Source organism: Crocuta crocuta, unplaced genomic scaffold, assembly GCF_008692635.1.
Source record: "Crocuta crocuta isolate KB4526 unplaced genomic scaffold, BGI_CrCroc_1.0 scaffold290, whole genome shotgun sequence".
Classification (NCBI taxonomy): Eukaryota; Metazoa; Chordata; class Mammalia; order Carnivora; family Hyaenidae; genus Crocuta; species Crocuta crocuta.
In genome coordinates, this window is record NW_027527429.1 from 6,319,528 (window position 1) to 6,346,327 (window position 26,800).

Genomic DNA, 26,800 nt, shown 5'->3' on the forward strand with positions numbered 1-26,800 from the left:
TTGTGGGGGGGAGGAGGGATGGGCATGGAGGAGGGCACTTGTGGGGATGAGCACTGAGTGTTATGTGGAAACTAATTTGAAAATAAACTATTTGTTAAAAAAAAAAAAAAGGAAAGAAAAAAGCAACTTTGTATGTGTTGATTCTTCTCTGCTGTTTTGTTTTCTATCACATAATAGTTTGATAGTTTCTTTTAATTAGAATGTTTAGCCCATTTGGTTTTAATGAATTAATTAATATGGTTGAGTTTGAATTTACCATCTAGGTATTTGGTTTTTATTTGCCACCTGTTTTTTGCTCCTTCATTCTTTCTTGCCTTTTAGATTAATCAGGTGATTTTTAGTGTTTCATCATCTTTACCTCTTCTTTGGTTAATAGCTGTATTTCTGTAGTTTTTTATTCTAGGGATTGTTTTATACATAAGTTCATATTACCAATAATAGATTAATAGTATACCACTTCATGAACAGTGTAAGATGCTCACAGTGGTGCAATTGCATTTCTCCTGTTGCCTTATATTTACTATTACACGTAAACTCCACTCTGCATTATTTTTATTATTATTAATTTTTGCTTTAAACACTTAGGCAAGTTTTTTTTTAATGTTTTTAATATTTATTTTTTTGAGAGACAGAGCATGAATGGACGAGGGGCAGAGAGAGAGGGAGACACAGAATCCGAAGCAGGCTCCAGGCTCTGAGCTGTCAGCACAGAGCCCAATATGGGACTTGAACTCACAGACTGTGAGATCATGATCAGAGCTGAAGTCAGAGGCCTAACTGAGTGAGCCACCTAGGCTCCCCAGGCAACTTTTTAAAAAATGAATAAAAAATCATGTTGTATGCTTATCCATTTTGGTATTCATTGGTTCTTACACATTCAGCCTTGCATCTGGTATCACTTACCTGGAATATAATAGAACTTCAGGTCTTTTGAGAACATCCCTCTTGGAGTCTTGGTGAAAATATTCTCAGCTCGTCTGATTAAAATTTTGCCTTCAGTTTTTTTAAGGATATTTTTTGCTGGATATAAAATTCTGGTTTTATAGTTGTGGTTTTTTTTTTTTTTCTTTCAGTACCTTAAAGATGACACTCCATTGTGTTTTGAGCTTCTATTATTTTGGCTCTGGGACTTGAACATAATGTGTCCTTTTCTCTGCCTGCTTTTAAGATTTTCTGTTTTTCTTTGGTATTTAGCAGGTTTGGTTTTTGGGGGTGTTTTTTTTGCTTGTTATTTTTAAAATTTATTTTGAGAGAGACAAAGACAGCGTGAGTTGGAGAGGGGCAGAGAGAGAGGAGGGAGAGAAAGAATCCCAAGTAGGCTCTGCACTGCCAGTGCAGTGTTCGTGGCTTGAAGCCATGAAACTGAGATCAGGACCTAAGCTAAAACCAAGAGTTGGATGCTTACCGACTAAGCCATCCAGGCGCCCCATAGTGTTAGCAGTTTAATAATAACGTCTCTCAGTATGGTATTCTTTGTGCTTATTTGCTTTGTATTTGCTAAGTTTTTCGTACCTGTAACTTGAAGTCTTTGTTCAGTTTTGGCCACTGTATTTTTAATTTATTGTCTGTGCCATTATCTCTTTCTTCTTTTTCTAGGACTACAGTTACATATATATTAGAACATTCCAGATGTCCCCACAGATGTTAGATAAGTGGGGGTTTTTTTCTTTTTCTAAAAGTTTTTACCTCTCTTTCAACTTGGATGCTTTACATTTCTCCACCTTTAAGGTCTTTGGTTCTTCTGCCATATCTAGTCTTCTGTTAAGCCCGGCTAGTGAACTTTTTGTTTAGACACTGTATTTTTCAGCTTTAGAGTTTCCACTTAGCTCTAACAGAGAGCGTCCGTTTCTCTGTTGAAACTCCCTATCTGGACCCACTCTGTTCATCCTTTCTTATAAATTAAATATGCTTGTTGGAGTTCTAATTGGCTTTATTAAGCCTTATATTAAGTATTTGTAATAACTGCTCAGTATCATAACATCTGGATCATTTCTGGGCCTATTTCTATTAACTTTTTTTATTTCCTCTTGTGAATTGACTGATTCATCTCCTGATTGTGAAAAACACTGTCCTGTTTGCGTGTCATTGAATCTTACACAGCCTGCCAGGCGCTGTGGCCTCTGCACCTGTTCTCTAAAGAGTTCTGCATTACGTCTTGCCGGGCTGTCTAATTACCTTTAATTGGCTTGATCCGATGGCAGCTTCATTTTGGGATGTGTGGGGCGGGTCTGTTGCAGGCTTGCTGGTGGTCCGGAGACACGGCTGTCCTTCTTCCTAAGACAGAGGCTGGCAAAATATGGCCGCTGCCTGTTTCCGTACAGCCCCACGCTAAGAACTATCTTTGCGTTTTTAAATAGTTATTTATTTTCAAGGTTATTTAGGTGCCTGTGTAATGTCCTCAAGTTTGCCTCTTAAGTTCACAAAGCCTAAGATGTTTAGTGTCCGACCTTTTACAAGTTTGCCAGCGCCCCACCAAAGGCACAGCCCTTTTAGGATTTCAGTGGAGAGCATGAGACCTTTGTCGTACACTTCTACTTGGCCAGGACTTCAGTTCCACGTACTTTCTGCCCAGCAGCAGGGTGTAAAGTCTCTGCTCGGATCGTGAGGCTACGAGCTATTGCCTCCTGTGGCGTTTCTTGCATCTCGGGTTGTGCGTGTACTGCTAAGGAGTTAGCTAAGGATTTGAGGGGGATTTGGAATAGATTCGAGGCTCCTTTGTACGACTCTTTCTCTTTCACTTTCTAGCCTCTCTGGCATGTTCAAATTCTGTTTCCTTGGCTCAGTAAGACTTCTGCCCTTTGCTTGAACCCCTCTACCATGCACTGCTACAAACTGGGAAGCAATGGGATAATGTAAAACTCACCGGGTTTGCCTCCCTTTGAAGGATTATGTCCTTGTTTTATGCCTGTTTTTGGTTACTCTCCAAACATTTGTTTTCACTGTTTTGTCTAGAGTTTTTTTTTTTTTTTATCAGAAAAGTTAGTCCAATACAAGCTCTCTGCCATAACTGGGACCAGACTGTGCCAGAGTTTGAGGCTTAAAAGAATTAATCCTCAATTATCAAACAAAGAAAAAACTGACTAACCGGAAAGTTCATTACTCAGAGTTTTCAAACTGTTATTTGCTTGTACCTAAACAAATTAGCTACAAAACCATTTCACCATCTTTCATACACGGTGTGAACAATACTGTCTGGGTCTATACCTCTTCGCTTCTGTTTGGGATGTAATCTTACTTTGATGAGAGAGTTGGCATTCTGCACATAATTTCTTTGCAAGTGGAAAATGAGAGAGTCACCTTTCCATAGTGACTGATGGGCTGAGCAGGTGTTACGTATGCTCCCAGGTGCAGGGCCACACAGCAGTCAGGGAGTGAGAACGGAAGAGAGTAGGCGCGGGAGAGGGGAAGGCAACAAGGAAAGGTTTTTTCTTTCTAATGCTTTAGCAAGACCATGATTAATAGTTTTTGGGATTAAGACTTAAGCCTTCTGGGGGCGCCTGGGTGGCTCAGTCGGTTAAGCATCCGACTTCGGCTTAGGTCATGGTCTCACGGTTCCTGGGTTCAAGCCCCGCGTCGGGCGCTATGCTGACAGCTAGCTCAGAGCCTGGAGCCTGCTTCCGATTCTGTGTCTCCCTCCCTCTCTCTGACCCTCCCCTGCTCACGGTCGCTCTCTCGTGTGTGCACACGCTCTCTCTCTCTCTCTCTCACTCTCTGTCTCTCTCTCTCAGAAGTAAATAAAAAATTAAAAAAAAAAAAAAGATTTAAGCCTTCTGTGCTTTGATTTCCTGAGCTAACCTTTCAGCTTCCTGGACAGACACCATTCAATTTAGTCCATGTTAAATGACAGTTTCGGCTTATGATTATTACTAGTTTGGAATTTTCTAGTTTTGACATTCTTTCCAGTAGTGTTTCACTGTGTGATTGCCTTTGTTTTATGCTGTTTATTTAGATTACTTGAAACATCTCAAAAGTGTTTGTTCTGCCTAATCTGTTTTAGTAAAGTGCTTTTCAAATATAGTGCTATTGAGTTATAATTAAAATACTTTTTGGCTGGTGGCATGGCAGCTTTCTCCCTGGATGTGACTATTAGACTGTTTAACAGAGAGAACCCTGATTTTTATTAAATGCTTTATCAGGACTCAGATGGAGTCCTAGCTGGGTAGGCCAAAAATAAAGGTTCAAATATCTAGTCACAGAAGGGAAGATGTAGTCTTTTATTGTGTCCAATTAAAAAAAAATTTTTATTAACCTAGTATTTGGTTCTTTTCTCTGTGTAGTTCTTACAGCTTCATTCTCAGATATTTCTGCTCAGTTCCGATGAAAGTACAGTTAGCCTTTTGAAGAACGGTTCTCTCCAGGCTGAGTCTGATTTCCAAAGGAAGGAGCAACCCCTTCTCCAGACGCACGCTTCAGCGTCCCCGGGGTTACATGATACAACTTCCTGTCCCCACTGGTTTGACATAAATGATTCCAAAGTGCAACCAATCAAGGAAAAAGATATTGAACGGCAGTTTCAGGGTAAAGAAAGTGCCTACATGTTGTTTTATCGGAAATCCCAGCTGCAGAGACCCCCTGAAGGTATGGAAAGAAAAATGTTCCTATTTGTTTAAGTTGATGAGGTTTGAAGATAAATACTTAATGCTGTTTGAATTTTTACCCTCTTAAAAGAAAGTTTACTCTTGGGTGCCTGGGTGGCTCGTCGGGTAAGCATCCGACTCTCAGTCTCAGCTCAGGTCATGATCTCATGGTTTTGTGAGTTCAAGCCCCTTGTGGGCTCTGTGCGGACAGCGTGGAGGGACTCTGTTTCCCACCCTCCCTGACCCTCCCCCGCTCATGCAGTCTCTGTCTCTCTCAAAATCAATACATTTAAAAAGTTTGTTCATGAAACATTTTTAAATATTTTCAAGCTAACAGTAAGAAACACATGCCGAAAGAAACCCAGTGGTCATTTTATAATTATATATTTCTATTTTATTTTTTCTCCTCTAATAATGTGAGGCCATCGTTAGTATTTTAGAATTGGGCTCTCTTGGACCACATAATGGGTTCTTGTTGTGTGGACCATCTTGCTTGTGGTTGCCCTGTGCTTGGGTGTGCCTGTGTCATTTGGCCATATGTTTGTCGCCTTTGAGTTTTAAGTTGTGAGTTGTTTCCATATGTCCCCCTTTCCTTCCTTCTTTTTTCCTTTCCTCCAGGATAATTAATGTGTTCTCTGAGTAGTTGAAATATCTTCAAAACATTCCTTGTTGAACCTTCTAAGACAGCTCATACCAGGGAGGTTAAACACTGAGACCCATAATGACACATTATTTTAAAGTGTTTATTTATTTTGGGGCAGGGAGAGAGAGAGAGAGAGAGAGAGAGAATCCTGTGTTCTCTCAGTAAAGAGCCTGACATGGGGCTCAATGCCATAAATTGGGAGATCACGACCTGGCCAAAATCAAGAGTTGGACACGTAACCGACTGAGCCACCCAGGTGCCCCCACAATGATACATTTTTAAATTGAAACTGCTAACATGAATCAGTGTGTGAGACTTTGGTCACTTCCCAAAGTTCATGCAAAAGTATAAATCCTAACCAGGAAAGTTCCTTGGATTGAGGCATATCTGTAGTTGTGAATGAGGACACTGTTCTTAAAGAATGAAAATAATAATCATTTTTATAAAGAACAAGAAGAGGCCAGTTACTAATTTGCACGTGAGTCAAAGGAAATAAAATTTCTGTATCTAAAACTGTTACACAATTATTCTTTTAACCAGACATTCTAGGCTTTATTTTTCTGAGGGAAAAATACGGTAATGGTTCTGATAAAAATACTGTGAAGGCAGAATTCATAGTTCTAGAAATATATATTAACAACTAAAAAAAATGTGTTCAGATGGAGTAGTTCTTTTTCCCTGAATTGAATTTTAGCATGTGTATGATTTGACTATGTACTAAATGGTGGTTTTCTAGTTAGCTTTAGCTTATGAATTGAGTAAAGATCTGACTTAAATCTTAACTTTTTGGGGGGATAAAGAAATGGAACTTGGCAAAATGATTCTAAAATTCACCTATAGAAGTGAATTAATAAAAATTAAAGAAGGAGCTACTGAAGAGAATTTACTCCATCAGTAAAAATGTGTTTGTAAAGCTCCAGCAATTCAGACAGCACAGTGCTTAATGCGGAGAGGTGGACAGATTGCTGGAGTAGAGCTAGCCCAGATACCCCTCCAAGTGTTTTTAAGGTTTTAACCCGTGGTAAGATAACTTTTCAGATAAATGGGAGGAAAGTGAAATCACCCAAGAAGTAGAGCTGGGAAGTAAGCTACTAATCACTTGAATTAGCAGTTAGTGTCATCAAGTGACTATATTTGTTGCTTGAATGAAATTCAAGTTCTTTTAATGTTTTTGTTAAAAGGGAATCTTAAAATGTATAAACATATTTTCTTTTTATTTTTTTTAATGCTTATTTAAAAAGAGAGAAAGGGAGACACAGAATCCGAAGCAGGCTCCAGACTCTGAGCTGTCAGCACAGAGCCCAATGCAGGGCTTGAACTCATGAATCACAAACAGTGAGATCATGACCTGAGCTGAAGTCGGACACTTAACTGACTAAGCCACCCAGGCACCCCCTATATTTTCTGATCTTAAGGTAGATAAGACCTTTCTAAGCTTAAAAGCAAAGAAAAATTAAGGAAAAGTGTTATAAACCTTCAACAATATAAAAGGCAAATGACAAGACCGTGGGAAATAGGAAAATATATGACAAATTTATTTCCAGTCTTTAGAGTGCTCTTATGTATATTCCATTGTGCTTAATAGAAAATTGGGAAAGGATAGAAATAAGCAATGTACAAAAGAAGAAAGAACAACCAATAAACTGAAAACAAACAAACAAGAATTCAGCGTAACTCATAATCAGAAAATAGGCATGGAAACAGCAGGGAGACACCCCTTTTTTTCCTACCAAGTTACATGTTTCTGCTAATCTTGTTCTCAATAGTTGGCACTTCCTCTGGTTAGGTATATAAAGTAATATAACCACTTAGGTTCTTTGTATTTAAAACCTTAAACTAGTAATTCCACAAATTTGTCTTGAAATAATTAGAGCTGTGTATAAATATTGATGTTCAAAGATGTCAAAGATGTTCGTTACTCCCGTTTATTTTATAATAATGACTATAAGTCACGCAATGTCTAACAGAAAAGATTGGTTAGGTTAATTGCGATATTTGTAGAATGGACTACTGTGCAGTCATTTAAAGCTTTGGAGAAGCACTCACAAATAAGAAATGAGAAAGCATCTTACAGATTTTTAAATAAGGTCCCAGTCGCTTTAAATAAGTGTGTTTGTGTGTGCATGTACAGACACGCTGTGCAGGTACAGAAGAGAGACCAGAAGTAAGTTTAACAAATTTTAGGAGTATCTCTTGGGAATGGGATTACAGGTAATCTGTGTTTCTTTCATATTGTAAAAATAATGTCCAGAATTTTTGCAGTGACCAGTTACTACATTTGTTATCAGGGAGGAAATGGTGGGTGTTCTCTTTAAAAAGTGTACTTAAAGAGAATCAAAGAAATGGACTCCTTCTAGCTTGGCTTAAAGAACCGTTTATCTTTGATTTCTTGTAATGTTTCCGTTATTCAGATGGGAAAGCTGAGATCCATGGGAAATTAGTGTTCACAGAGATAGTTACTAGAAGCTTCCCTAGCTCCCAGCACATTCTGGTTTTCCCTGCTACAAGGTCTCCAGCAACCAGTTTGTATACTCAGCCCAAGTTCATGACGTTTTGTTCACAGCTCGAGCCAATCCAAGGTATGGGGTTCCGTGTCATTTGCTGAATGAAATGGATGCGGCCAACATTGAACTGCAAAGAAAAAGGTGAGTTTGACCTACTTGTAGAGTTCACGTGGTTTTTCTGGAGAATGAGGATCTAATTTAGGTCTTAAGTATTCAATCAGGAAAAGGAAAAGGGAAAAAAAAAGTCAACTGATTAATGCCAGCATCTGTGTAGCTGCTGAATTTTTGTAGGGAGAGTACCTGCTACTTTGAAATTACCCTTCTCTGTGATGGCGAGTGCAGTCATGTCACACGATGGCCATTGCTGAGCAGGGATGAAGCCTAGGAACATGGGGGAAGTTGGTAAGCACGCAGTACGCTAAATGACTTGTATCCTGGCTGTCAGGTGATGCCCTAGGGACAAAGAGAGCCCGCTGTGAAAATCACCCCTGCTTATTTGAGTAGTTGTGGAGAAGTGGCGTAGTGACAGAAGACCGGACAGAGGTGGGCCAGAGGAAGGAGTGTGGATTCTGTGACTCTGTGGCAGAACCTCTCATGGGTTCTGCCAGCCGTGGTTTGTGAGAACTTGACAATCTCCTGTTCTCTTCTGAGGTGTTAGCTTGGACTCTGAAGAACTGGGTCCTTAGTGGCTCTCTGACAGGGTCAGTAGGGTATTAGGTTAGGGACGTGGACGTTCTCATGGTCTCCACGTGGCTGGCTAATTATGTAGCAGGGGTGTGGTCAATGTTCTTATCACTGACTTGAAGCTGGGGGAGAAAGAGTAGCAAGTGGATTGAATGGCAAACCACTATCAAATCAAGACACTAAAAATATAAAACCTAGGGTAAAATGTCTTAAACAGGAAAAATAACCTGCATGTGTGGGTGCAGATTAGCAGTGGGTGTTCACAGCCACAACAGTAAGAACCTAATGGGTGCAGCCAGCCAGCACTAAGCTTTATTATGTGACCATCAGAAAAGCTCGTGCTGTCTTTGACCGCGTTAACAGAATTGTGTCTGGAGTACCGGAGCAGTGGCTTCACCCTGGGCCAAGCTCCCCTTGACCAGATTGCCGGAAGTGGAATATCAGGCACCAGCCTAGGGGGTGAGCGGATTCAGAGAGGAGCAGACACATCGGGCTGCAGCTGAGGACGTTTGACCCGGCAGAGTAGACTCTGGAGGGTCATGAGATCCACTCTCAATATTCTATGGAAGAGTCTACGGGGTCTAGTGAAAGTAAGGGTGAGATAGAAGTTGACAAATCTGGCACTTGACGTGTTACAGGAAGGGGTTTCTAGCATATCTGTAACTGTAATCTCAGGGTTGGGAGAGTCTGAGCGTGGATACTTATTCAGAATAATATTGCCCGGGGTATATTAAAATTCGTTTTCCTTGGAATTCATGGTGGCGGAGCTGAAAGTCTGCTATTCATTGAGAAACTAAAATGAGTTAATTTTGGAGCATGGAGGGAAAAGAGTTAATAATTAGGGAGAATAGAGAACTTATTTATATTGTAAATCAAGTATTTTTGGTTGGGTACGAAACAGTGTCTGTTACAAAAACATAACATTTCTGTATTTTTTATGCCTCTTTAAAGGGCAGAATGTGATTCTGCAAACAATAATTTTGAATTGCATCTCCACCTGGGCCCTCATTATCATTTCTTCAATGGGGCTCTGCACCCAACATCCTCTCAAGCAGAAAGCGTGTGGGATTTGACCTTTGATAAAAGAACAACTTTAGGAGATCTTCGACAATCAGTATTTCAGGTAATTTAGCCCTGCTTCCTCTTAATTTAGACATTGAGGTCCATCTCAAGCTGGATTCCCCTTTTCAAAAACCCTGTTTGGGGTACAACTGTTTATTTTTCAAAGCCACTTAAGAAAATCCTACAGCTGCCACTTGGCAAGGGTCGGCCCGGGTGTTCTGTGTACGTCTCTGAGGCTTTTTTGCACGCCGAGACCCACACTGCTCTGCCAGCAGGGTTTCAGGGGACAATCAAGCCTGGTATATTTTATTTTAGGAAAAAGAGTGTAAGACCGTCTTTTTTGGAAAATAAGTGCAAGAAAATTATTTTTTAAAAGGAGAAAAGGATAACGATGAGCACGTTACCTAAAACAAAGAGCTGAACAAGCAACTAATGCATCTCCCTTTCCTAAGCAGAGCGTAGCATTTTGTTGTTGTTTTAAAATTTTTTTAAGTTTTTATATTTATTTTGAGAGAGACAGTGCGCTAGCAGGGGAGGGGCAGAGAGAGATCGCGAGAGAGAATCTCAAGCAGACTCTGCACTGTCAGCACAGAGCCCGATGGGCTCGAACCTGTGAACTGTGAGATCATGAACTTGAGCCGAAAGTCATGAGTCGGATGCTCGACAAACTGAGCCACCCCAGCGCCCCGAGAATAGCGCTTGTTACTAAAGCTTTTCAGGGAAGGAAGATCATTCCTGGGTTGCAGTACACACAAGCCTTGTCGTCAGTCATTTCCTCCGAGTGCAGGTGTGCTTTCCTGAGAACGGTGCTGCTTACTTCACTTCTGGCGCCTTCATGGAAATCCTGTCCTTGGGTTCTTTACTGTCAGGGCAACCCCAGGGCAAGCTAACCCCATTCTAGAGGTGAAAAAAATCACGATTTAGAGACAGCTAATGGCTTGCATACATCTTCTGGTTGTGGTAGAACCAGGCCCCGGTCTCCTTACTCCTTCCTTCCTTTTAATCACACTCTTCCACCTCACGCTACCTCCTAATCGAGGAAAAGGGAAATAGAAAGTGTAGGCATTAATTTTTTGCAGAAATAAATGAGTTTTTTGAAAAAAAAGTATCAATTCCCAGGGTACCTGGGTGGCTCAGTCTGTTGCGCATCCAACTCTTGATTTCGGCTCAGGTCATAATCTCATGGTTCAGGAGGTCGAGTCCCAAGTTGGGCTCTGTGCTGGTATCGTGGAGCCTGCTTGGGGTTCTCTCTCTCCCTCTCTCTTTGCCCCTCCCCCACTCATGCTCACACTTTCTCATTCTCTCTCAAAATAAAGTAAAAAAAAAAGAAAAACTCCTACCAATTCCCAAAATTATTCACTTTCTTTTGATTTTCCTCTTGTTGATTTTTTAACTTCAGTTGATTCGAATGATATTTAAATGTTGGATTCGTATCAGGATTTCTAAAATTTCCTAATGTTTCTGAATTTTTGCATTAAAAGTTCATTCCTGAGCCAGTCTAGGCAGTGTCATAGGTAGGCTTGGGGAGGGGACCCCGTCTAGGGGGACCTTTCAAATGGAAAAGACCTCTTCACCTTTGCAAGTTTTAGATTTGCTCCAGTCTGCTTTCTGATGTTTTAAGTGCACATCTGTGTTATTCTAGAGGCAAGACACTGGCAAGGGGCTGCAAGATTGGCTCAGCTAACTAATCACTTGTAAATAGGAAATTTCTTTTTAAGACAGCTACCTTGTGGTATTGTGGAGAGAGATCAAATAGGACTGGCCTTTATGGGTGATGTTCTTCTGGTGAGATGACCAGTCCCTCGGAGTGTTGGATCTAGAAACTTAAAAGACAAAGCCATGGTGATATTATTATAAACTGGCAATGCTACATTTTGAATTTATAGCGGGAAACATTCAGGTTAACGAGAATATTGGTGTGTGCTCCTCCCTGAACAGTGCTAATGAAATGAATGACTTTTGCTCTTTGCGACAAAGATTTCTGGGCTGGCACCTTCCCATGGAGGTGGCCTTCCCGTGAATTAAGTACCGTCATTTGGGCGGTCATCCTGTTCACGGTGTATGCAGCATTCTCTGGTCGCCAGTGGATGAGATTAACTGTCTTTGGATTTGGCTTATTTAGCAATGAGTGATGCCTTCTTGCCACATTTTGGTGCTGGATGGGATGGGTGTATTTGCTCCCCCTTTTGTCTAAACATAGGTAAAACAGCACCCTCTGGTTCTTTCGCCTGGAAATGTGATGTTAATGTTACTCCTCGTTGTTCTGTTTCCTTCCACTAATATTCTGTAGCTGGTAGAGTTTTGGGAAGGAGATCTGGTGCTTAGCGTGGCCAAGCTTGTTCCTGCAGGACTCCACGTTCATCAGAGGCTGGCTGGTAAGATGAATACTGAAGTACAGCAACTCATTGCATGTATTTACTTTTGATCGTCTCGTCGGTGATTGTCTTCTTCTCCTTCCTACTACTTCCTTAACTAGGCTAGCATCACGCCATCCGCTTTCAAACAACTAATTTATCTGGTTTATGTTGTCTGTGAATTCTGNGCTACTACTTCCTTAACTAGGCTAGCATCACACCGTCCGCTTTCAAACAACTAATTTATCTGGTTTATGTTGTCTGTGAATTCTGCTAGCACAAAAGCATTTTATATTTTTTAAAATTAAGGGTACCTCTCCACCAAAGCAAGTTTTCAAGAGGTTTTGGAATTTTTTTTTTTATATTACCACAGATTTTGTAGCAAAGCAGACAAAAGTACTTGGAGAGCTGAAAAGTATTTGCTACCTGTGAATAACAACAAAATAATAGTAATAGCAGTAGCCACAGTGACACTTCTTTTGGACCAAATACTGAGATAAATTTCTATAAATTATCTCCTTCGATTTTCACAGAATTCTTTTATCTCCATTTCTGAAACAAGAAAACTGAAGCATGGGGACAAGGTACACAGGACAGACAGCTCATTAGTGCGGCTCTGGGGCCTTGTGATACCTAAGCTGCGCCTCTGCGCAGTGTCCCATACAGTCGGCGCCTCCCTGCCCTTGCGCTCTTAAAGCTTGCATAACGACAGTGCAGAAATGCTTCCTTAACATGGGGGGGAAACCTTAAGAGTATGTAAGAAGAATAAAGATAAAAGTAATACCAGAGTGCCTGGGTGGCTCAGTTGGTTAAGTGTCCGACTTCGGCTCAGGTCATGATCTCATAGTTCGTGTTTCGAGCCCCACGTCTGGCTCTGTGCTGAGAGCTCAGAGCCTGGAGCCTGCTTCGGATTCTGTGTCTCCCTCTCTTTCTGACCCTCCCCTGCTGATGCTCTGTCTCCATCTCTCAAAAACAAATAAATGTTTTTTAAAAATTAAGATAAAAGTAATATAAAATAATACCAATATAATATTATGACTGCCTTTTTCTTAATTTTCCTTTATGAGAATGATTTTTCAAACAAATAAGTGTCTCAGCCTTTTGTTTTTGTTCAGTTGTCTCTGGTGATCATGACACATGGTCTCACTGAAGGCCTCCTCTTCCTAGGAGATGACCTGACGCTGTGTGAAGTGGGAATTGAGGATGGGGAAGACATCTTTGTATGGAATGGGGTGGAGGTAAATACGCACTGAAGAAATATTCGTGACGGTTCTTGATTTTTTTTTTTAAGTTGTTGAATAAAACTTATTCGGCATACGTGAAGGCAACTAGATTTTAGAAAAAGTCTGAAATGCCTGATAAGTTTTAGGTATAGTCAGTGTCAGACGTTTGTTGAGTGCCTGCATTGTGCCAGACACTCCATTCAAAGGTAAATAATCAATCTGTCCTTCCTGCATCCTGTGTAAATAATTGCACTAATACGGGTGCTGAAGTAGGGATCTGTGCCTATTCCCCAGCAGAGTTCAGAATTCTTACCCCGGGTTCTGTGAGTGACCTACAAGAGCAGAGTGAAGTTTCTAAGTCCAGAAAGGGGCAGGAATGTCGCACCCACTCGGTGGACTGCCCTTCGTTCATCTCCTGTGTGTCAAAGGCTCTCTTAGTGGTTGTTGTTTTTTCCCCGTGGCTTTATTTCCCCTGTGGGGGCTCTGTCTCCACCCCATGTTTCTCTCCTAGAAAGTAAAAGATGGCTAAGAGAAAGTTTCAGTGGAAAAATCGAAAGTTGTTCTTCTGATATGTACAAGACATTTGTGAAAACTGTATGTCACTTGAAAAGAAAAAGAATGAGAATTTCTCAAGAGTGGTCTTTTACTGTGTTATTATGTTGACTTGATTGTGGCAAATAGGACCTCTACTAACACTTGTCTTGGTATCATCGTAGGTTGGTGGCATCCACATTCCAACTGGTAGCGACTGTGAGCCTGTGCTCATCAACATTCTTCATCTCACAGCAAGCAGCGAGGGGGGAAGGCGTCAGCAGACGGTAGAGGCCGCCCACGTGTTCCCATCCAACGCGGAAGTGCGGGCTGTGCTCACGGCCTTAGCAATGCCCGAAGGGGTCCTCTTCGTCAGCACCACCAACCCCGTCGGGGAAGAGAACTGGGTGGCCATTCCCGAGGAAGACCTGAAGAAGACGTTCCGAGAGCAGGGCCTCAGGAACGGGAGCTCGCTTCTCGTCCAGGAGTCTAATGACGGTAACAGGTAGCTCGCTGAAACGTGAGAGAATTCCTTTGGAAGTTATTTTAATTACAGGTTTTCTATCTCTTTGAACACTAAAGCTTTATTTTAATAATGAAAAGAGTTCAGTATTTTCCTTTTGTTTCTAAACATTGTGTTCTGGGTTAGGAAGCTTGGAGGAAAAATGATACTGTAATGGGATTTTTTTTTTTCAGTAAGTGTGGTCGATAATACAAGTGTAGATGAGATGATGAGATAATAGTCTAGATTAATGGTTTGTGAAGCAGAATCTTAGCAATTGAATTCTGATTAGCACTTACTACAAAACTAAAGGCACGTTCTCACAAAGTTCCTGAATTTTTTCATGAGGTGATTAAGGTACAGCTAAATGTGTCCATTTTGTGACAAGATTTCCAGAAAACAATTCAGTTTTACATTATAATCCCTTTTCTGACTCTTGAGACCTGCCCAGCTGCCCAGTGAGGCACTTACGTGGGGCATCACAGCCTGGGTCCCTGTGAGTCACACGGGTGCTCAGAAGTGCTGTGTCCCTCCGTTTGTTACCCATGTCTGTTGTGGTCGGTGTGTCCTGCCCCGCAACCCCCCAGCTTTCCATGAGCCGAGGACGTGAGGTTGTGAGCAGCAAATGAGTTCCCTGCTTGATCAGTGCCATGAATACGCTTAGATTAGTTTGCACATTGCCAGTAATGGTGGCTGTGACAGAGGCAGAGCGCTCAGAACTGTATTTTGTATCACATTTATCACTGCCGCTCTTTGGGCCGAGTGTTTTCCAGGCATTTATTGCCACACTTTGTTTATTTAACGTAAAAGTTTATTATACATTCCTTTATAAAAAGTAACATACAGGTATTAGGACTTGGGATTGGAGAAGCGAAGACGGAGGCTCCGTGCCCCGGGCACGCACCCTGGCGATTCCAGGTGCAGGCAGAGGCGCTCTCACACTTCTCTTGGGAAACGGTGGCAACACAAAAGACAAAACACATGGCACCAGATAATTTGTATGAGTCAAAGAATAGCTGGAGTCCTGAGTACAGACGCTGCAGACCTACTGCCTAACGCTGCCCAAAAGAGATAGTCCACTTTCTTAGTGCCTGCTCGGTACGCCCTGGTCACCATACGTCAGTCACGTCAAGGGACACCTGTGGCATTCTGGACGTAGTGCCTAAGGAAAACTATTAATTTTCTGATCCGTAGAAGTGCTGTATAAAGACACATTTTTTAAATGTCGTTTTCCTTACAGTTTGCTGCTCAGACAGGGGAAATGGTTCACTGGTATGAATGAGATCAACTGGCTCCAAATTCAAAATTTATGCGAGGTAGAGTCTGAGAAGAAGCAAGTTAAAATATCAGCAACTGTGAACACAGTGAGTAGATTATACTTCAGGTTTGGAGGACGGTTTTCTAGTTGAACAGAACTGGACTTAGAAAGCAGTACCGGAAATCTTCTGCAACATTTGTCTCAGTGGGCTTCTAGAAATCAACTTTTTGGGTCACCCAGCTGGCTCGGTCAGTAGAGCATGTGACTCATGATCTCAGGGTCATGGGTTCAAGCTCCACGTTGGGCACTGAACCTACTTTAAAAAGAAAAGAAGGAGGGGGAAGGAAGTCAACATTTTATTGCTAACATTTGATTACTGCTCCTTTACCTGAATTAGTGGCGTATTTCAAGAAAACAGGGGCCTCTTTTTCCCTCCAAAGGCTGGAATTAGAATACAGGATTTGCCTGTTTAATTAGTTCATGGAATCTGCTGGCTTCGATAAATATAAAATGCTATTTTCCTACAACCTTTTCTCTATTTTTTAAGCCAGGCATATATGTTTTATTTTTGTGTTGTGTTGTTGTTTAAGTTTATCTTCAGTTGCTCTACATTATACTCTGTGCTCTATATAAACCCAGCTGCTCTTAAAAGGGGTTCTTCAGTTTTCCACTTGAAGATTGTGACCCTCATTTTTTTAAATGTCATTCTAGGAAATCTCTTTTTATAGTCACGTATTCTCAGTTCATTGAAGTTTTTTTCCTGTAACATCAAAGAAACCTATTAGAATGTTTTCTGTAAATGTTCTGATTTCTTACAGTGCATTAATCCTAGTTGTTACAGTAGAGGGAAGTATAAGGCAGGTCCCCTGAAGCTCGGGAGACCTGCCAGTCCTGACCCTAAGTGGGGACTTCGGGGATGGGGGGGTCCTGGGTATATCAGTCCTTGTCCCTTCGTGGTACCGTGTGGGGCGCTGCTGGGAGGGTCCAGTCTGTGATCATTGACATCACTTTACCCCTAAATTTCCACAGTTTTATGCCTTAGAGGCAATTAGCCTAAACGAAAAAGAAAAATAATTTAAACAGATTTAAATAGTGTCTTTGGATTAGTATTGTACATTTTTATATTTTCTATGCTTATTGGCCCTGAATTCATCATTCTTAACATATAGAAATACCATTAACTGTGTTTTCTTTTGTTTGCTCTCATTAAAAAAGTTAGAGGGTTCTCAGCTTTTTGCCTTTGTAGCTAAAATTGTTTTAAGTTTTTCCATAAGTGTCTTCCTTCTGCTCCAGTTAACATTAGTTCGGTAAAAACTTTTAAGACCTAAGTATTATTTTGAACTTGGTAGAAGATGGAAAAAAAAATCTTTTTTCAAGTAGGCATAAGCTGTCCAGTAACTGGTAAGGCAGCTAAGCTGTGTACGGGCGCACTGTGTACNTTTCTCTGTTTTAGGTGGTGTTTGAGATTCGAACTAAAGCCATAAAGGAATTAAAATTAATGAAGGAACTAGGTAATCTTTTACGTTTGCTTTCGGGTTTTTTGGCTTAGTTTAGTTTTGTTTTGATTTTTGGTTGAAAAAACTATGCGAGTACAAAAAGTAATTCAGGGGCACCTGGGTGGCGCAATCAGTTGACTGTCCGACTCTTGACTTTGGGTCAGGTCATGATCCCAGGGTTGTGGAATCAAGCCCTGCATTGGGCTTCGTGCTGAGCATAGAGCCTGCCTAAGATTCTCTCTCTCCAACCCCTTCCCCCACCTTGTATGTTCACGTTGTCTCCCTCTCCCTCCCTCTATCTCTCTCTCTAAAATAAGTAAGTAATTTAGGGAAAATTCATGCACCCACCACCCAAAGTGGACAAATGTTAACATCTTGTCATGCGTTTATTGTTTGAAAGCAACTGTAGTTAAAATCCTCTATGTCTTCCTCCTCCTCAGACCTATTCCCTCTCCCTCCCCAGATGCACCCAGTATATATGATTTGGGTGTCTGTCTAGTGTATGCATTCGTATGTTATGCTTCCACAGAGAGGTGTATGTGTGTATTTTCACATTTAAATGAATGCTGTCATACTGAATGTAACATTCTGAAACCCACTCTTCACTTGGCATTAGGTTTTCTTTAACAGCTTTATTGAGGTATAATTTACATCCCATCAAAATATGCATTTTAAGTGTACGTCAGTGATGATTAGTAAATGTATGAAGTTGCACAGCCATCAGCATAGTCCAGTTTCTGAACATTCCATTGCTCCAAAAAGATCCCTCATGCCAGGCACCCGGGGGGCTCAGTCGGTTAAGCATCCGACTCGTGATTTCATCTCAGGTCACAATCTGGCAGTTCGTGGGTTCAAGCGCCACATTGGGCTCTGCGCTGATGGTGTGGAGCCTGCTTGGGATTCTCTCTCCCCGCCTCTCCCTGCCCCTACCCTGCTGTGTGTCTGTCTCTCTATACAAACAAGCTTAAAACAACAAAAAAAAGTTCCCTCGTGCACCTTTTGCATTCCAAACCCCGGCAGCCTTTCATCTACTTTCTGTCTCTCTAGACTTAATAGACATGGTGTATTGTCCCTTGCGTATGACTTCTCTCACTTAGCAGACCCTTTCTGAGGCTCATCCATGATTTAGGATGTGCCAGAAGTGTGTTCCTTTTCATTGCTGGCTAAGTGCTCAGTGGTACAGACGGATCGTGCTTTGTTTATTCATCTACCAGTTGATAGACATTTGGATTGTTTCTAGTGTGGGGGTTTTATGAATAATGCTGCTATACACATTTACATCCGAGGCTTTGTGGACGTGTTTTCAGTTCTCTTGGGTGGATACATGGGATTGTGACTGCCGGGTCATATGGCAAATGTATGTTTAACTTTATGAGAAACTGCCATACCACTTCCCAGAGGGGCTGCACCATTTACACCCTACCTGCAGTGTATCGGCGTCACTGTTTTCTCCATGTCCTTGCCAGTGGTTGTAAGTATCTTTTTGATCACAGTCGTGCTAGTGGATATGAATTGCTATCGTTGTGTGTTTGGTGAGTGTCCTAATGCAGTGGTGGTGAGCGCTGCTGCTGCGCGTACTCTCTGTGTGTCTAAAGGATTCTATTAAAAAGGTACTAAAGTTACTAAGCTTAACAAGAGGCCAGGATTAACACACAAAAATCCGTTATATGTTTACTAGCAACAAACAAATGGAAAATGAAATTAAGAAAACATGTACAGTAGCATAAGATGTCATGAAATACTTGGGGATAAATTTAACAAAATATGTGTAAGATGTATGTGCTCACAACAGGAAAATTTTGTTGTGAAAAGTCAAAGAACACATAAATAAGTGGAGCGATGTGTCATGAATTCTTCCCAAATCGACGTGTAGACTGAATGCATCCTCACTCAAAATCCTTTTGGGTTTTGCGTGTGCGTGTGTGTGTGTAGAAACTGACAGGCTGATTTAATTTACATGGAAGTGCAAAGAACCTAGAGTATCCTAACAGCGTGGGAGTGGGGGTGGGGGACAGAGTTGGCTGAGTTACACTGTCTGACTTCGAGATTCGGCCCAAAGCTGTGGGCATCAAGACCGTGGGCGCTGGCATAGGAGCAAACATACGGCAGCAAGCTGTCCGGGCCTGTAACCTGTTCCTGTACAGTCAGTGAGCTGAGAATAATTTTCACACTTTTAAAGGGCTCTTTTGAGAAGAATGTGGAAGAGAAACTACATGTGGTTTTGTGCTTAAAACATTTACATTGGAGCCATACTGAGAATCCAGAAATAGGTACAAATATACGTAGTCCGTTGGCTTTCTTTTTTTTTTAATGTTTATTTCTGAGAGAGACAGAGCGGAAGCAGGGAGGGGCAGAGAGAGGGAGAGACACAGAATCCGAAGCAGGCTCCAGGCTCTGAGCTGTCAGCACAGAGCCTGATGTGCGACTCAAACTCACAAACTGGAAGATCATGACCTGAGCCAAAGTTGAATGCTTAACCGACTGAGCTGCCCAGACGCTCCTAATCCATTGACTTTTAACAAAAGAGCAAAAGTATTTCCCTGGGGAAAAATAGTATATTTTCAGCATAAGGTGCTAGACCAATTAGTTATCCATAGATGGAAAGATGAACCTCTAGCTTTGCCTTATATCATGTAAAATACTAATTCTAGGTGGATCATAGGCCTAAATGTTGAAACCATTTATATACGATTTCTAGGAGAGAACTTATGAGACAGTCTTCGTTACTTTTATCATAAGGAAAGATTTTTTTAGTCAGGAGTCAATAAGCACAAACCATGAAAGAAAAAACAAATTGGCGCTATCTAAATGTAAAACTTCTGTATTTCAGAAGGCATTTGAAAAGGCAGGCCACAAACTGGGAGGAAAACAATTGGCGTAACACACATTTGACAATAGACTTGGCGTCTGGATCACATAAAAAATACTTGCACCTTAACAGAGGACAGCCCAGCCCCAAACTGGGAGGACACTTTCCAGAAGCCATGCCACGGCCCACACTCTGCGGTGCATCCTCCCAGCAGTGGCTGCAAACTGCACCGCCTGCGAAACTCGTAGTGCAGAGCGGAAGCGAGGCACAGAAGAGTACGTTTTCTTGGGCTTCCATTTACACGAAGTTTGCAGAAAAGAAAACCTACGCTGTACTCATGGGGGTAGAAAATCGGATTGGGGGTGGAGGTTGACGGCAGGTAACAGGAGGGAATTTGGGGGGTGAGGCGAACCCTAGCTCTGCTGGCAGGTGGTTGCTGTTTTAATCAGACTCTACAGTTAAAACTGTTTCATTGTGTTTTATTGTAACGTACGCCTCAAATTGAAAGCATTTGGTTTATTAAAATGTGAAACTGGCCCCCCTTTCCCTCTTGCTCCCCTCTAAACCGTCCTCCACAGAGCACGATGCGAATGAGATCGTATTCCCCCTCTGCCCAACGCTCCGTAGGCTTCTTCCTCGCACTCGCCTTCAAGACCCNGAGGCAAACCCTAGCTCTGCTGGCAGGTGGTTGCTGACTGTTTGAATCAGACTCTACAGTTAAAACTGTTTCATTGTGTTTTATTGTAACGTACGCCTCAAATTGAAAGCATTTGGTTTATTAAAATGTGAAACTGGCCCCCCTTTCCCTCTTGCTCCCCTCTAAACCGTCCTCCACAGAGCACGATGCGAATGAGATCGTATTCCCCCTCTGCCCAACGCTCCGTAGGCTTCTTCCTCGCACTCGCCTTCAAGACCCAGCCTCATCTGACCGTGGCCTCCGATCTCTTTCTGGTCCCCTCCTGTGCACAACACCCCCCCACCCCCCGTGCTGGCTTTCCGGGTTTGCGGTGCACCAGCTCTCCCGCCGTACCACGTCCCATCCAGCTTCTCAGAGCTGTCCCCTCCCTCAACTCTGTCCCCTTCCCTCCTGTCCGCTCGCTTCACTCGCTCGGCTGCCCCCAGCAGGAATGTTCCTTCCCGTCATCCCTGAGCACGTGGCCTGCTCCGACGTCTGCTTCGTTCTCATCCCTGTCTTTCCCTTGTAGCGCCGGCGCGGTTCCTGCGCCCCCTTCCCCGTCGCAGGGCCTCTGAGCGGGGCTCCGTGGCTGTTCCGCTTCCTGCCGCATTGTCCGCTTCTAGCACGGGTCTGGCACTTAGGAGATCTGTTTGTGGAGTCCAGTGGGACGATCTTAAGGAGGCAGTATTGAAAATGCATTTTTTTTAAGTTGAAGAACTCTCCATAAGCTGTTTCAGTTGTTAAGAAACTTGTATCAGAATTGTTTGCTGCCTTCACATCAGTCACCGCCCTGCAACACGGAGAACTGCAGAATTTCGGATTCGCTGTGGTCCGGCAGGGTGCGAGCTGGGGAGGCTCGCCGTTCCTGTCCTGCCAGCCGCCGCCTCCTGTGTGGCCGTGTGACTATTCTGTCTGGACTCACAACCTGGCGGACTCCTGCCCACAAAGCAGGGACCCTCTGCCCCCCACAAAGTAGGGCCCACTGACCCTAATCCATTTAATAAGCATGAAAGTCACTTAATGTATTTTACACGTGGGCAGTGGACACGAATGTCAGGTACCATGACTCATTACGTAACGTCCGCCACCCAGCAGCGCGGTTCAGATGTCAGCTCCACTGGACGTTAACTGAGTGACTGCATAAAGTACAGACTTGCTACTCACCCTTCAGTGCACAGTCACTGCTTGAGTAGCAGAGGTGCCTCATCATCAGGGGCCAATTACTTTGATCTCTGAAGCATCTGGTATTCATCTCGCCACAGCACAGTGTGTGGTCTCTCCCCCTTCTCCCATGGTGACCCGCGTGCCTTCTGCAGTAAGGGCTAACCCATCGCTCCATGACACGGGGGTGCAGCAGAAAAACCAGGTACAGGGAGGGATAGAAGGGGTAGCTGACCGTGGGCATGATGGCACCGCGCAGCTCCAGGGACCGGTGTGCAGCCAGAGGGCTGAATGGACGTGAGGAAAGAAGTAGTGACAGAAAGGGTGGTGGCCTCCCAGAGGACAGGATGCCAGTAGAGAAGCTCGCTTTAAGGGAGCTCCTGGAGGTGCCTCAGTCAGTTCACCAGCCAACTCTTAATTTCGGCTCAGGTCATGATCTCACCATCTGTGAGTTCTAGCCCCACGTCGGGCTCCACGCTGCCAGCGTGGTAGGATTCTTGCTCTCTCCTCTTCCTCTGCCCTTCCATTACTCATGCTTTCTCTCAAAATAAAAACTTAAAAAGAAAAAAAAAGGAGCTCCTGGAGAACTTCATGAGGTTGAGAGCACAACGTAGGAAATTTTGGAAGCGGACCCAACTTAGCCTATGACCGTTCGCCCAGGAATAGAAGAGACGCTCACTCTGTATCATAAGCTCTCCGACAAGAAGAGAGCCCTGTGTAAACTAGTCTTTCTGTGTTTTTTACAAAAGAATAAAAAAATTCTCAGGGTCTCTAGTATTTTAATTATTAGTTTTGCTATTTTTTTAAATTTTACTATACACTCATATCCAGTGTTGACTTAAATGTTGTGACAACGGTGCTGAAAGGCCCCAGGACATCTGCGGTGGCCCTCACGGTTACTGGGCTGGCTTTGCACGGTTTCAGCTTGGCCGGCACTCCCTCGCCGCTCGCTCCTGTGTGAAGTGAACGCTGCCCGTACTTGGGGTTTCTTCTTGGTTGATGGGGATTTTTTGTCTTGTAGCTCATTGTAGCTTTCTGCTAATTAACACAGTAGAGCGACTTCCCTTAGTGTGTAAGACTCACTGGCGTCTTCTTACTTGTAGCTGAGAACAGCTGTTTGCGACCTATTGATAGAAATGGGAAGCTTCTCTGTCCAGGTAAGTCTTCATGGGAGCCTTCAGAACCTAACTTAACTGTCAATAATGTCTTCCGATATTTAATATCCTTAAATTTACCTTTTGGAAACTAATTTTTGGGACATTTTGTGGTCCCACTGCTGTCTTCATGCATGACAAAATCTCAACCAGAAATTCAGATGCTTCTGTTGCCTAAAGGAAAACACCTGCCTTTCTGATCAGCTGATCCTCATTTTAGGCAGTTGTTTTGATCGAGTCCTATCTTTCTAGATTTATCGTCAAAGTGTTTTATTTGTGTTGCTCATTTTATTGTGACAGCAGTTGAGAAACAGTCTCTGCTCTTGCCTCTGTAAAGCATCTTGTCATTTGGCTTAAATAATCGACGGTGGTCCCCACAGCAGCTGTAAACGTGGAAAGGGCTGGCCCATCGCTCATGAAGCAGTTGGGAATATCTTGCTTTTAATCCGTGTAAACAACGGCTCTTTGATTTTTCTTAAGTCTGAATCTAGAACATTCATAGCTACATTTCTTAGCATTGTATAGATAACACTAGAGTGTGGACATCAAAAATCAAACGTAACTATCATATAGGTAATCTTTTTGCATGGAGTGCACCTCATTTTTTATCTTTCTCTGTATTCTTGATTTTCAAAGAAAGACTGAGTTCAGTATATTATTTTGCCCAGAGAGGTAGGAATTAATAACATTCATCATGTTATCCACACTCTTTATAGTGCCCGACAGCTATACTGTGAAGGAAGCAGAGCTGAAGATGGGGAGCTCATTGGGACTGTGTCCTGGGAAAGCACCGACTCCCTCTCAGGTACAGACGCTGCCTTCCCAGAGTCAGAACTTCCTTTTCTTTTTTTAAAGTTTATTTTTGAGAGAGAGAGCTCATGAGCAAGGGAGGGGCAGAGAGGGAGACACAGAATGTGAAGCAGGCTCCAGGCTCTGAACTGTCCACACAGAGCCCAGCATGGGGCTCGAACCCACAAACCACGAGATCAAGACCTGAGCTGAGCTGGATGCTTAACTGACTCAGCCACCCAGGCACCTCCTGAAGTTCTTAATTGCATTATTCTTACCTTAATTACTGCAGCAGTAACTGCTTTTCTTAGAAGTTTCTTTCTTAAATGGTACCTTTCTATGTTAGGCATACATCCATAGAGTTCGGTGAAAATTTTCTTACAGAGGGCCTTTAAAGTTGAGTGGCCACCAGTTTGAATCACTATATTTCAGAAATTCTAAAATGCACCATTTTCTCCCAAATTTTGACATCTGTGAGATTGGGGTCCATCTCACAATTTGGCATCTGTGATCGCAGCTGACACTGTTTCTCTTTCTCAGCACTGCGGAAAGTGACAAGTAACAACTGTGTATCTTAGGTTGAATGAAAAGAGTATATTGATCTTGCCCTGAACTACTCTGCAGGAGTATAATGGTCTCATAGCAGTCCTCTTTTTCTTATCAGTATTCATTTTCTGTGTAGAATAGTAGGTCGACCTTTGCCAGGAGCCCTACTTGTTTAATAAACTTTTATTGCAACCCACAAGTCACCGTGTCCTTACAGTTGAGACTCAGTGTCAAGGGAAGCTAGCCTCCTGTCAGGTTCCCTGGGGTTCCTGGATCCACTTCATCAGTTTCCCAGCTACCTCCTCTTTAATTCGTCCCTCCCCTGAACTCCACCATGTCGGCGTGCAGGACCGGNTTATCAGTAGTGCTTGTTTATTATAGAAATCTGGGCGATGTAGAAGTGGATTAAAAGAAAAACTTAGAACCTCATTACCCTTTATTTCACTAATTTTAACATTTTGGCATATTTCCTTCTGGTGTTTTTAGGTTATACGTGTACATAATCACACGCGCAATCATGAATGTGTGTGTGTGTGTGTGTGTGTGTGTGTGTAGGGTAAAGCAGACAAAGCATTGTATTTGTGTTGTGAAGAACTAGGACTTTCAGTGTTGGAAAAACAGAGACACACATGACATTGTAGTTGAATAGAGTCCGTGCTTCTGAATTTGGATCAGAAGAGGCAGAATGAACTCGGTGTTGGTTTTTTTAATCTTTTTTTTCTCGCCCAGTCCCCTAAAACGGCTTACACACAGGGACTGGCCAGGTGGGATGGGGCCCAGCACCCAGGCTGTGGTTGCTAAATACCGTTTCCCCCTGGAAGGAATCAGGGCTTCTCAGAGTCGCGACTAGTCCTGCATCTAGGTCAGGAGCCTGTCTGGTGAGCCTGGAACATCTCGGGCTCACAGAAGCAGCAAAGTCAGCGAGGCCTGCTGGGAGCAGCAGAGAGGTTCAGGAGCCCACTGGGAAGAGGCTTCTGCTAGTCACAGATGAGACCGTGGGAGCCTTTGTAGGAATAATCCTAAACCTGAGGAGGACGCGTACCACATACATAAAATTCCTGAGTCCAGAACGATCCAAAAAGACCGTCTTCGTTGGTTACACACAGTGGATGTGGGAGCGACAAGGAGAGGGATCAAGCATTCTTCCCCCCTTTTCTTCTGGAAACTAGACCGCAGGGTAACCAAACCGGTACTGAGAAGGATCTTTTATAGACCTGTCTCCGCTCATCAGATGAAGAAAGAATTTTAGACTGTCACAGTTTTGTTTTTTTTTAATCTCCTAGGGAATTAATGGATCTAAACAATGATCCTGAAAGACTGCTAACAACCTAGACCTTTAGAAGTTCAAACTGATACCCATGCTCTTCTTGAAAAAAAATGGTTTTTTTAAATATATATATATTTTTAGTGGACCTGAGCTTTGAGGTCTGAGGAACAGAGTAGAAGAAGTACAGGAGGCAGAGGGATGTGTTTCCGCACCACAGCGCTACCGTCTGCACAGTCCTGAGGTGGAAATCGCCTCTTCGTGGCATCAGTGGCAGGATGAGGTTAAAAGGGACTCGGGCACCTGGGTGGCCCAGTCGGTTAAGCGTCCAACTTCGGCTCAGGTCATGATCTCACAGTTCATGGGTTTGAGCCCCGCATGGGGCTCTGTGCTGACAGCTCAGAGCCTGTTTCAGATTCTATGTCTGTCTCTCTCTCTGTCCCTCCAGTGGTCATGCTCTGTCTCTGTCTCAAAAATAAACATTAAAAAAAATACTTTTAGGGACTCGGGAGACCAAAGGGGGAGCGGAGGCAACGTATACACTTTATTTTGGCCCCCGATAAAAACCACCAGAACTTTAGTCACAGTTTAAGAGAAACTAAGAGAACATAGGGGCGCCCGGCTGGCTCGGTCGGTGGAGCACGTGACTCCTGATTTCAGGGTCCGCGTACGCGGCAGTTCATACTTACAACCCCCTGCATGTGTTTGAAATTGTCCGTGGCAAAACATTTTTTAAATTTTTTACCCTTTGTTACTTGCTGTAAATAGTTTCCCAGTTTTTCATTTGCCTTTTAACTTTTCGGCTCTTTTTAATTTGCTCTTTGCTCTTCTCTCTGCCTTGTGAGCACCCCAGTGCTCACTTCCTAGACCAGACCTCGGCCCAGAACCCCATGCTGCTGCCTGCTTGTCTTATAGTCACCCCGGGTCCCAGCACCCCCTGCTCTGTGCACCCGCCCCCTCTCCGATGCACCTCGCTCGCACTTCCGCTCTGTCAGCCGCTGGCGGCTCCATTCCCCTTGCTCGGCTGAAACACCGCGGAGCCATCCTTGCTTCTCTTCTTTATTTCACATCTAGGTTTTCAGTAGGTTCTTTTTGGTTCTTCCACCAAAATGTATGTAGGATCTGGCCACATCTCATTCCCTCCACTGCCACACTCTGGTCAGCTCTCACCTGGATTGTTCCAGCAGCTTCCTGACAGATCTTTGTCTTTCCAGCCTTGCATGTCCCAGGGTCTGTTCCTGCAGACGAGCTGAGCGATCCTTTTACTGTGCTCACAGCCATTCTGTGCCTCCCTAACCCACTCAGAGTCACGGCCAGAGGCCCCGAGCGTGCGTGCACTCTGCTCGGCCAAGGTGGCCTCCATGCTGTCCCCAACAAGGCCTTTCCATTGCCCTTCCCTCTCTCTAGAACACAGCTGTGGTGGATATCCAGCTGTTTGTGTTTCTTTTTTTTTTTTTTTTGAGAGAGCACGTGTGCACTTGGCACACGTGGGTTGGGGAGGGCAGAGAGAGAGGGGGAGAGAGAATCGCAGGTAGCTGCCCAGTGCTCGCCATGCAACCGCTGCTCG

General features: G+C 43.2%; 1 protein-coding gene across 8 annotated transcripts in view; it reads left to right on the plus strand.

The window, feature by feature from the left end:
• USP40 (ubiquitin specific peptidase 40) overlaps nucleotides 1-26,800 on the plus strand; it is an 88,374-nt gene that overhangs the window by 37,661 nt on the left and 23,913 nt on the right. For all 8 annotated transcript variants that reach the window (XR_013333595.1, XM_077757658.1, XM_077757685.1 and 5 more), the window contains 10 exons: nucleotides 4,278-4,578; nucleotides 7,784-7,865; nucleotides 9,360-9,531; nucleotides 11,761-11,845; nucleotides 12,992-13,062; nucleotides 13,764-14,083; nucleotides 15,321-15,444; nucleotides 16,792-16,849; nucleotides 22,584-22,637; nucleotides 23,351-23,439. Coding sequence is in view for 7 of the 8 variants with exons in the window: in XM_077757658.1 (XP_077613784.1) it covers nucleotides 4,278-4,578; nucleotides 7,784-7,865; nucleotides 9,360-9,531; nucleotides 11,761-11,845; nucleotides 12,992-13,062; nucleotides 13,764-14,083; nucleotides 15,321-15,444; nucleotides 16,792-16,849; nucleotides 22,584-22,637; nucleotides 23,351-23,439 (1,356 nt within the window). In the remaining variant the exon portion in view is untranslated. The remainder of the gene's footprint in view (nucleotides 1-4,277; nucleotides 4,579-7,783; nucleotides 7,866-9,359; nucleotides 9,532-11,760; nucleotides 11,846-12,991; nucleotides 13,063-13,763; nucleotides 14,084-15,320; nucleotides 15,445-16,791; nucleotides 16,850-22,583; nucleotides 22,638-23,350; nucleotides 23,440-26,800) is intronic.